The sequence below is a fragment of the Zingiber officinale genome, chromosome 8B, assembly GCF_018446385.1.
Source record: "Zingiber officinale cultivar Zhangliang chromosome 8B, Zo_v1.1, whole genome shotgun sequence".
NCBI classification, from domain to species: Eukaryota; Viridiplantae; Streptophyta; class Magnoliopsida; order Zingiberales; family Zingiberaceae; genus Zingiber; species Zingiber officinale.
In genome coordinates, this window is record NC_056001.1 from 29,993,772 (window position 1) to 30,005,969 (window position 12,198).

General features: G+C 38.3%; 1 protein-coding gene across 1 annotated transcript; it reads left to right on the forward strand.

The window, feature by feature from the left end:
• The first annotated feature begins 21 nt into the window (after positions 1-21).
• Positions 22-2,363, forward strand: LOC122014741 (L-type lectin-domain containing receptor kinase SIT2-like). The gene has a single exon (XM_042571137.1). The coding sequence runs from the start codon at positions 188-190 to the stop codon at positions 2,222-2,224; it is 2,037 nt and encodes a 678-aa protein (XP_042427071.1). The 5' UTR covers positions 22-187; the 3' UTR covers positions 2,225-2,363.
• Positions 2,364-12,198: the final 9,835 nt, after the last annotated feature.

The window sequence follows — 12,198 nt, forward strand, 5'->3', positions numbered from 1 at the left end:
CAGAATTCAAGTCAAACTTGTTATCTGAGTTGTCAAGAGGTTCGAAAGATAAGTCAAACTTGTCGCCATCTTTCGCTATCAGACAAAGAAACTAAGTGCGGTGTCTGGAAAATTAGGAAAGAAATCACTAACCTTGGCCTTGAAGTAATTGATCGATGATTAGTTTCTTCAGGCAATTGCTAAGATCATGTTCCTCAAGGATTTGTTCTTCCTTCTCCTCTTCTTCCACCTCAACCTCGCAGCCTTCGCCGCCGGCGCATCTGATGATCAGTTTACCTTCAACGGATTCGTCGGCGCGAACTTGACTCTCGCCGGCGTCGCGTCGGTAACGCCCGGCGGCCTCCTGGTGCTCACCAACGCAACAAAGGATATCATGGGCCACGCGTTCCGCCCTTCCAAGCTCGACTTCAGAAACCATTCTAATGGTATCTCGGTCCTCTCCTTCTCCACCACTTTTGCTTTCGGCATCGTCTCCGAGGACCCCAATCTCAGCGGCCATGGGATCGCCTTCGTCGTCTCTCCCACGGAGGATTTCTCCCTAGCTACAGGAGGCCAGTACCTGGGCATCCTAAACTTGAGCCACAATGGCAATTCCACCAATCGCGTCTTCGCGATCGAGCTCGACACCATCCTCAACCCTGAATTCAGCGACATCAACGACAACCACGTCGGAATCGACATCAACAGCTTGATGTCCAATTCGTCGTCGCCTGCCGGTTACTACGCCGACGGCAGCGGACTGCACACCAATTTAACGCTCATCAGCGGCCAAAGTCTGCAAGTTTGGGTTGACTATGACGGCGGAGAGATGCAGCTGAATGTCACCTTAGCTCCGATCCCCATGGCCAAACCACAGAAACCTCTCTTGACGGAGCACATTAATCTCTCTTCGATTTTCTCAGACTCCATGTTCGTCGGCTTCTCATCGTCCACCGGCCCTTTCCTAACCCACCACTGCATTCGCGGTTGGAGTTTCAGCACGAACGGCGCAGCTCCAGCTCTGGACTACTCCCTGCTTCCTCCACTCCCTCGTTTACCGTCGACCGGCAGATCAAGAGTCTTGGAGATCGTGCTGCCTCTGGCTTCGGCCGCAGTGGTCCTGATCTTCCTTTGCATCGTTGTGCTCGCCGTGAGACGGAGGATGAAGTATGCAGAGGACCTCGAAGACTGGGAGCTCGAGTACAGTCCTCGCAGGTTCTCGTACAAAGATCTGTACGACGCCACCAATGGCTTCAGGGACAGGGAGCTGCTCGGCGTCGGCGGATTCGGGAGGGTCTACAAGGGGCTGCTGCCGAGCTCCAAATCGGAGGTCGCCGTGAAAAAAGTGTCGTACGAGTCGAAACAGGGCATAAGGGAATTCATAGCAGAGATTGTGAGCTTAGGCCGTCTCCGTCACCGGAATATCGTGCAGCTGCTCGGCTACTGCCGTCGCCGGGGAGAACTCATGCTGGTCTACGATTACATGCCCAATGGAAGTCTGGACAAGCTCCTGCACGGCCAAGCCAAGCCTGGTTTGGACTGGGCGACTCGGTTTCGGATCATCAGAGGCGTGGCGGCGGGCCTCCTCTATCTGCACGAGGACTGGGAGCAAGTCGTCGTCCACAGAGACATCAAGGCCAGCAACGTGCTACTCGACGACGAGATGAACGGGAGGTTGGGCGACTTCGGCCTCGCGAGACTCTACGATCACGGAACCGATCTGCAAACCACCAGCATCGTCGGAACGATGGGGTACCTCGCGCCTGAGCTTGCTCGGACCGGCAGGGCTTCCGCCAGGACCGACGTGTTTGCGTTTGGGATCTTCGCGCTGGAAGTTTCGTGCGGGAGGAGACCGGTGGACTCGGGCGGCACCGGCGACGGCGACCAGGAGCTGGTGCTGGCGGATTGGGTGCTGGAGCACTGGCGGAAGGGATCGATAGCTGCGGCGAGGGATCCGAGGCTCGAGGAGGAGTTCGCAGAGGAGGAGGTGGAGCTGGTGCTGAAGCTCGGGCTGCTGTGCGCGCACCCGCTGCCCACGCGCAGGCCGAGCATGCGCCAGGCAGTGCGGTACTTGGAGGGCGGCGCGGCGGCGCTCCCTGAGCTGCTGCTGCCGGCGGACATGGACGAGAGTTTCAGCGCTGGTCTTGCTCTGCTCCACAGCGACGGCTTTGATGACTACGTCATGTCGTATCCGACCATGTCGTCTCTGGCCACTGCCTCTACTGTTTCTGTATCAGTGCCATAGATGATTCAAGCTCACTCCGTCAATGGCGTCAAACCACCAAAAATTGATTAAATAGTTTGAATTAAAACAAATAAACATATATGAGATGCCTTTTTTTCTTCATATTTTGAAAGGACGGTATTTCATTGGTTTACTTTTAGACTCTGACAGATTTTTTTTCCTACCCTAAAATAAAAAAGGAAATAATAAGATCGAATCAATCTTACATTTATTTCTAGCTATAGTATAATTATCTAACAATTGAAGTATCTGTTTGTCGATGTTGAAAGACAGTCCAAATTTGATTTTGGGATGAGATATGTGGCACCAGGCCATAAGATTTTGATTTTCATAATTTCTTTCCTAGTTGAATGAATGTGGGAGATTGTCTTTCGATTTAATAGAAATAAAATAAGCATTAGTAGTAGGTTATCAAATGAAATATTTAAGTATGAGATTTTGTTTATTTTATTTTGCTTGGTACTTAAATCTATTAATTTCTTCATTATTTGTAATGATTCTTTATTTAGTGGAAATTATCTATTCTAAAGTTTTTGGAATAAAAAAATAGAGTTTTTAATATAACAATTGGTATCCTTATTATATTAGTTAAACCTTATTAATTTATATTCATTTCTATCAAGTTATAAGGTACATTGTTAAATTTACATAATTATCTTATCTTACATAAATCGTTTACCTATAACTATTCAATATCCTTATAAAAAATAAATTAAGTCAAAACGTTTACGCAATTCACTTTGAATTTGATAAGCGTATTACTTGCAAAATATGTGTTAGTGTATGTGACGGGGCTTGGAATATTTCTCGAAAGAGATTTTTATAGGATCCCTAGCTATCTACAATAATTTTAAAACGAATAATCATTTAAGTCCTCTTTCCTGACAATACATACAAAGAAACTCATCAATCATAGGAGATAATAATAATAATTAATCCAATTCGAGATCTAGAAACAAATTGACAAGGACAGATTAACAATTGCTGGAAGTGTACCTTGATGGACTAGGCTTCTATTTGGTCGGCTTCTGACGAGGTCATTTTCGAGTGAATCAATTTCTAGTGAGGTCAGCCTTTGGCGAGGTCGGTGTTTAGCGAGGATGAGTTGTCTTCTTGGAGAGCTAGATCAGTTGTTGATGAGGTCGACTCCTAGGGAGTTCTGAAGAGTTATCTTCCTAGAGAGGTCAACTCTTGATGAGGTCGACTCTTGATGAGTTGTTTGCCCGAAGAGATCGGCTCTTGATGAGGTCGACTCCTGAAGAGGTCGGCTTCTGATGAGTTGTCTTCTTGGAGAGATAGGTTTTTAATGATGTAGACTTCTTGGGAGGTCTGATGAATTATGAGTATTAAACCTCAGTCTCTACCTCCTCTTGGCCTCTACCCCTACTAGAAACACCTGCTTTGATCTTTAAATTGGTCTTTGATTGCAATAGATATTTTGATTGTTCTTGCTTTTCATGGTTCATCTTGTTGGTGTTGGAAACACAACATTAAACCTAAAATTTTGATATATAGAGTTTGGTTTGTTGAGATCTAATAAATTTGTGTCAAGTGTACAGAGTAAGTTACTTGACAAATAGTGAAGTCTTGATTGGAAACTAGATAATAGCTAAGTCCTAGTAGAGCTAGACAACTAAAGTCTTTATTAGGAACTAGGCAGTAACTAAGTCTTAATTGAGCTAGACAACTGAAGTCTTAGTTGGGAATCAAACAATGACTAAGTCCTAAAATAACTCTGGAAAATAAAATATGCAATCCTTGTTAACAAGGAAAACAAATTAAATCAACTCATAAAGTAACTAATCAAAATAGAACTAATAAAATACTTGAATTATTACACTTTGATTTATTCGATTCTTATGGAGTAAAATCACTAAATGGAAGTCTTTACTGTTTAGTTATAATAGATGATTACTCCAAATATAGTTGGATTAAATTCTTAACTCATAAATATGAAACTTTTGAAATATTTAGTAACTTATGCAAATAAATAGAGAATGAAAAAAAAATTCAAAATTAAGAAATTTAGAAGTGATAATGGAGGTGAGTTTAAAAATCAAAAATTTATAAACTTTTGTCTAGAAAATGGTTGTCATCATGAATTTTCATGCCCCAAGACTTCACAACAAAACGGAGTAGTAGAACGTAAAAATAGAACTTTACAAAAAGCTGCAAGAACAATGCTAAATGAATATGATTTACCTAAATATTTTTGGACAGAAGCTGTTAATACAACCAGTTTGTCTAAAATAGAATTATAATAAATAAATTTCTAAATAAAACATCATATGAAATTTATTTTAACAAAATTCCAAACATAAAATACTTTGAAGTATTTAGATGTAATGTGCATATTTTAAACATTAAAAATTACTAAGGAAAATTCACCTAAAAAATTCATCAAAAATTTTCCTTGGATATTCATCTACAAGTAGAGTATATAGAGTTTATAATAAATCAACTTTAAAAATCAAAGAAACAACGAATGTCACTTTTGATGAAAATATTAATAATAATATAATTAACCTTGAGAAAACTAATAATCAACATAATTCTTCAAATTAAGAAGAAGAAGAAGAATTAAAACAAAACAAACAAATTGAAAAAACTAATCCAAGAACAATACGACTAAACCCTGATCATCCAATTAAACAAATAATAGGAAATCCTGAGTTAAGAGTTCAAACCCGATCAACTTTTAGGAACTTAAGCCAAATAACACTAATATTTAAAATTGAACCCAAAACCATTAACGATGCATTGTCTGAACCTGACTGGGTAATTGCAATGCAAGAAGAATTGGGTCAATTCGATAGGAATCAGGTTTGGGATAGTACCTCCACCAAAAGGTAAGTCAGTTATTGACACTAAGTGAGTCTTTAGGAATAAGTTAGATGACCAAGGTGAAATCATAAGGAACAAAGACCAACTAATTGCCAAAGGGTTTAGTCAAGTCGAGAAACTTAACTACGATGAGACTTATACCCCGGTAGCTAGGCTTGGATCAATTAGGATGTTGCTAGCGTATGCAGTATACAAAAAATTTAAGTTATTTCAAATGGATGTTAAATCTGCATTCCTAAATGGACAAATTAAGGAGGAGGTTTATGTAAGTCAACCACTAAGTTTTGAAAGCTTAGAATACCCAAACCATGTTTTCAAGCTAAAAAAGGCACTATACGGATTAAAACAAGCACCTAGGGCTTGTTATGAAAGACTATCTAACTTTCTAAATTCAAAAGGATTTAAAGAAGGTCAAATTGACCATACCCCTTTCATAAAAATCCTTAATTCAGACATATTTATAGCCCAGGTATACATAGATGACATAGTATTTGGATCAACAACTCAAAATTTTTAAAAGAATTTATAACTCTAATGGAAAATAAATTTTAAATGAGTCTAGTTGGAGAGTTAAACTACTTTCTAGGACTACAAATTAAACAAACTAAAGAAGAAAATTTCATACATCGAACTAAATATACAAAATAACTAATTAGGAAATTTGGCATGGAACACTCTAAAGAACTAAAAACACCTACGACAAGTAACATTAATCTAAATAATGACCAAAATGGTAAATTAGTTGACTTAAAATACTATAGAAGCATGATAGGTAGCTTACTATACTTAACTGTAAGTAGACCTGACATATTATTTGCAGTAAGTATGTGCGCTCGATATCAAACATACGCTAAAGAGTCCCACCTATCTTATGTTAAAAGAATAATTAAATATCTAAAATGAACCATTAATGTAAGCATATGGTACCCAAGAACATCACATTTTAAATTAGTTGGCAATTCTGATTCAAATTATGTCGGCTGTAAGTTAGATAGAAAGAGTATAAGTGGAGGATGTTAACTACTAGAAAAATCTTTAGTTAGCTGGTTTAGTAGAAGCAACATTGTGTTGCCTTATCTACTATTGAAGTAAAATACATAGCGATGGGTGAATGCGTAGCTCAATTGCTATGAATGTCTCACACTTTAAAAGATTTTAATCTAGATTATAAAAATGTGAAAACATATATTGATAATATAAGTTCTATAAATCTAACTAAAAACCTAGTACATTACTCTAGAACTAAACACATAGAAATTAAAAATCACTTCGTTTGAGATCATGTCACTAAAGGCAATATCGAACTTAACTATATTGAAACTAAATCTAACCTAGTTGATATATTTACCAAACCTTTACCTAAAACTAAATTTAGTAATTTAAGAAGACAATTATGCATGTGTTTTATAGAATAGATTTCTTTGACATGTTTTTGAAAATTATTAATTAGTTTTTCAAAATTCCCGTTTCAAAATTCCCATTTCAAAATTTGTTTTCAAAATAGTGTTCAAAATATTTTATCTTTTTGGAGTAGCCTGGGACTTACCGTAGAATTACATGTTCCTATAGTCTTACAAGGCAGCATATCACAAGCACAATAGGATACCTTGCTTGTGTATATTGAAACATAGAATGATGTGAGATGCTTAGGACTTAACCTCATATTTCAAATGCTTATGTTAGTGCATCACTATAAATCTGGGCTTTAACAAAACACATTGAATAATTTGAGTACTCTAGCTAATAACAAACTAGTTAGACCAAACGCTCAAATTGATCATCCTAAATCAGCAGCTGCTATCTTATGGTAGTTAGCTAAGTATGAAGGTTGGACATTTTATCATAAGGATATTTTTTAATTTTTAAAATCATGCTTGGACTTTTAGGTACTCTTCAATTTTGGGGGAGCTTCAATATCATTTTTGAATATTTCAAGAATAAGGAAATTCAAACTTAAGTTTTCAAAAAAAATTCAAATGTCTCTTTATCAAATTTTCAAAATTATTTTTAACCTTTATCTTTACAAAACTTTTTCAAAATTATTTTCAAAATTTTTCTTTAACATAATTTCAAAATTATTTTAACATATTTTTGCAATTATTTTCAACCTTTATCTTTACCAAACTTCTTCAAATCATTTTCAAATTCCTCTTTATCAAATTTTCAAAATTATTTTAAAATTTTTAAGTTAACAAATTTTTATTTTTTTAAAAAATACTTATTTTCAAAATTTTAAATTTAACAAATGTTCAAACTTACTTTCTAATCTTTAAAAAATTTTAAAAATATTTTTAAAATTTATCTTCATAATGTATCTGTTCGTGCAATATCCCCTGGGTCAAGGTTGACCAGGTTGACTAGGCTTGAGTTGGCTCAAGCCTGAGGCTTGATGTTTAGGTTTCGATGTTTGACAATACGTGGAAATTGCAAGTGCAATCGTTTGATTGGAGAGATTGCTGGTGCAATTCCCCTCTAGTCAGGGTTTGACCAAATTGGTGTGAAGAAGAGTCAAGTAGGTCAAGGCTGACCGGATACTTGACTGGGAAAGTCCTAATTGAAGGTTAGACAATTGAAAGTCCTGGTGAGTGAAGCCAGACAGAGGAAAATCCTGATGAGTGAAGCTAGGTGAAAGTCTTAGTAAGTGAAGTCATGCAAATGGAAAGTCTTGGTGAGTGAAACCAGTTAAAGGAAAATCCTGGTGAGTGAAGCCAGGTGAAAATCCTAGTGAGTGAAGCTAGGTGAAAGTCCTGGTGAGTGAAGCCAAGCACGTGGAAATCCAGGCGGGTCAAGGTTGACCGGACACCTAGCGTTAGGAAGTCTAAGTAGGTTAAAAGATTGATCGAATACTTTGTATGAGGAAATCCAAATGGGTCAAAAGTGACCAGACATCTGGTGGAAGTCCAAGTGGGTCATGGAGGACTGGACACTTAGCACGAGACAGTAAGTCCAAGTGGGTCAAGGTTGACCGGACACTTGGCACGAGGAGAAAAATCTAAGTAGGTCAAAGGGATTGATCATGCACTTGATGAAGGAGTCCTAGTAGGTTAAAGTTGATCGAATGCTAGGCATGAGATTCCAATAGGTCACGGTTGACCGGATGTTGGATTTGGGGACCCTAGACTTGGTTTAAGCAAGTCAAGGGGAGACCAATCTATCAACCGATCGATTGAATAGTGGTTCAATCGATCAACCGATCGATTGGCACTGTGCTACGATAGGCAGCGGCCTAATCGATCAGTCGATCGCTTGGGAGCCTTTGTCACAAGTACAGAACATTTCCCAATCGATCAATCGATCGATTGGGCACCTCCAATCGATCAGTCGATCGATTAGGGACTGGTTTTTCTCGCGCAATCACAAAAAAGCCTGAATCGATTGGTTGATTGATTCAGGTGTTTTTCAGAGAGTACAGAAAAAGGCTGAATTGATCAGCTGATCGATTCAGCCTCCCCAATCAATCAATCGATCGATTGGGAGGCGACTGTTGCGCAGAATAAAGTCGTTGGCGAGAGTCTTTCTCCATCTCCACTTCTCACGATCACTCTCAGTTGTCCACGCCAGTTCTTGAAGCTTTCTTGGAGCAAAGTGTTGCTGCACTTCTAAGGTCAAGAGGCATTCCAAAAGCAGAAGAAGCAAGCTAGGGTTTTGTAAATCTTGTAAGATTTGTAATGTATAAGCTTGTTTTTCTTTTCTTATTGTATTGAGAGTCTGTGTAAGGCTTCTCCGCCTTCGGTAGTTATCATAAAGAAGTGTTTTCATTAATGAAGTGTGTGTTGTGTGTGGATCCTTGGATTAGTCACCTCTTCTTGATGTGGATACCAAGTAAATCCTATTGTTAGCATTGTTAGCTTGTTGTGAAGACTATCTGCTGCAAATCATCATCAAAGAAGTAAGCAACGAGCGTGCGATGAGCTATTCACCTCCCCCCCTCTAGCACCAAACGACCCTAATAGTATCTTTATAATATTTAGATAAGTTTTCAAAAGTCTACTTTTTAAATCTAAATATCTTGGAATCTTAAATTTTTTAACCAATCCTTATTTTCAAAATAATATTTTTAACATCTTCTTTGGTTCGAACTTGTTATTTATATTTCTCCTATTTTTGATATGTGTCAAAAGAGGAGAGATAGTAAATTTAGGGAGAGTTATTAAACTCATGGGGAATGTTAAGAAAAAAAATTACTTGTTTACATAAAAAAAAAGAGAGATTGTTGGTACAAAATACACCAGAATCGAGCATGAGTTTTGATATTTCAAAGGTTCAAGTTAAGTTATATTGTGATCTAATAAGTTAACTAAGTGTACAGAATGCTTTCTCAACTGGAAAGTCTTAACAGATCGTGGAAGCCAAGTAGGAAACCCAAGTGGGTCGAGAAGACCCGACACTTGGCAAGGAAGCTCGATAGGTTTAGAGGACCGAAGATCGAGGGAAAGTCTTGGTGAGCCAATCAGATGTTAAGCGGTAAAGTCCAAATATATCTAGAGGACAAATGTTTGGCAGGTAGATTGAGGTAAGCAAATTGGAGAGGAGTGACAGTGAGGTCGTGTTCCAGGAAGGATCAAACTCTAGGTCACTGATCCAACTAAAGAAATCAAGAAGGTTTCTAAATTGAGATCAAGACAGTGTTACTGTCAATTACTACTCATGCATCATACTATACTATGCTAACCTTTGTTTTACAGGGATATATTGTGTTTAACTATGTTTTGTAGGAACCAGCCTGATCGGTCAACCGAATCCAGGGATCGCTCGACCAAACCAGATCGACTCATACTAGAATTCAGACCAGAGCAGAATAGAGTTCGATTAAAGGCTGATCGATCAACCGAACCAACGATCAATTGACCGAACCATGATGACAAGGCAAAGATCAGATCGAGCCAAAGCAAAGAAGGAAGCTAGGTTGATCGGTCGACCGAACATAGAGATTGATCGACCGAACGATCACTTCATTAATACAGAAAGTGTGAATCTTGGCAAACAGGGAAGTTCACTATTTGGTCAACCGAACCATTAAAGCTCATAAATGTGCGAAGATAAGATCTCGATGAAGAAGGAAGGGAGCGCATTTAGTTGACCAATAGGAGGTTCGGTCGACCGAATGAATTATTCGACCGATGTGTTTATCAGTCGACGGAACCATGCTTATAAAAAGGGAGCTCGAGGTTCGAGGCAGATCATCAGTTTTCGGTTCACCTCTATACTGAATCTCTATTCGTGCTACTACTCTGTGTATCATCTTTAAGCAAGCTACTGCACCATCCAGAAGTACCGACAGAGCTCAATCTACTACATATTGTCGGTATATTTTTTAGGCTATTATTGTTTTATTTCCAAAAGATAGTAGTGTGTTACCATCTTACATTCATCATTTTGTACGCGTTACTTCTTTTTGAAGATTTCGGAAAGAAGAATTCTAGTGGATTGCCCAACGGTGCGATCAAGAGATCACGAATCTTGGAGTAAGAGTCAACTTAGGCTCCGAACCTAGTAACCAACTTATGTCATCTGTATTGCTTTCGTTTTGATTTCCACTACTTATTCTGATTTGTTTTACAAACAAAAGAAAAGTATTTAACGTGCAATATTCACCCCCTCTATCGTATCTTTCGATCCTTCAATTTGTACCTTATGTGTGGTTTACAAGCCACTTATTGGATCTTTGCATACCTATAGTTTTAAGTGATAGATAGATAGTGTATTAATGTACCTATGGTGATAGAGTTATTACATTGATGATAACTATATTTGCATCATGATTATTTATATTATGTTCATCATTGCACTATATGCATGCTGACAATCAAAGTCTCCCTTATAGTTGAGAGAATTGTCAGTCATACTCACTGCCCATTTGGTCACTCAGGGGGAGTGGTGGCTAGAGTTGGGTTCAACTCGTCCTGTCATGCCCACTCGACCACATTGATATAGTGGTAGCTGGAGTCATGCAAATAGTGACCCTCTTGATACATAGCTAGATAGCTACTCTGCACCCTGCTCGTCTCAGCCACATTGATGTAGTGGTAGCTAGAGACGCGAGTAGTCGTCACAGTCCTGCCCGCTCAACCACATTAATTTAGTAGAAGTTAGAGTGGAGTATAGGAGTGATACATACATGTTCATATGCATATGATGTGTGGTGCTTCTTTTTGAAAAATATATGCATATGCTTGTGATATATTGCATTTGATTGAGCTATGATTGTTGCATATGGTTGTCATAATTCATACATGTTCATTTATCATATATGTATATGCTCTCATATATATATTGCTCGGGTGTTATGATCAAATCTGTTGTTGGTCCCTAGTAATTTACTGATCATCATATCGTATGTGTTAGATTGGTGATGGTATGTGCATTCATTATGTCATATATAATCATGTTATTATTTCCCTACTAAGACTATATGCTTTGATCTCCATGTTCTATGTTGACCATGCACTATTATGTCTATTACCCACTGAGTCACCCGGACTCACCACTCGACCCCTTTGTATGTTTTATGTTCCTCAAGTAACATGTAGATGTTGTGGAGTTGCTTAGAGTACCCTGTCTGTCGGTTCCACGTCATATCTGAGGACAACTTTTATTGTGTCATTTTGCTTTACTTGCATTTCCTTGGATTTCTTATGGATTCGGTATTGTAATAATTTTGACTTAGACTTAATGTTTATCTTTGTGGCTATCTTTATTGTTTTTAGTGCTTGTTGTGTTTAAGCAGAGTCAATTCGTAGTCTGTCATTTTGGTTTGGGTGTCCTACCTTATATCTTCCACTAGTTGTGTTTTTGTTTCAGCCATGTAGGCTGCTTATTATCCTGCATGGTTATGTATGTTTCCAGCCGTGTGTGTTGTAGTTATTATACTTGTGCAGCAGTGTGACTATGCATCCAAGTTCCATACATTGTTATAAGAGGGGAGATATTGTCTATTTATTAGGCAGGGACTCTTTCGAGGTGTGACATATCATCTTAATTCATGTACATAAAACATTTATTATCAGTGTCGTAACCAGGATTTTAGATCAAGATGGGCAATTTTTAAAAATTTAAAAAGATTAGTGTAGATTAATTTTCACTATCCAAAAGTTTAAATTTCGAATTTAAGAAGCTAAATATGAACTTAA

Excerpts from the sequence above, each read along its gene's own strand:
- LOC122014741 (XM_042571137.1), top strand. The coding sequence starts at position 188 with ATGTTCCTCAAGGATTTGTTCTTCCTTCTCCTCTTCTTCCACCTCAAC.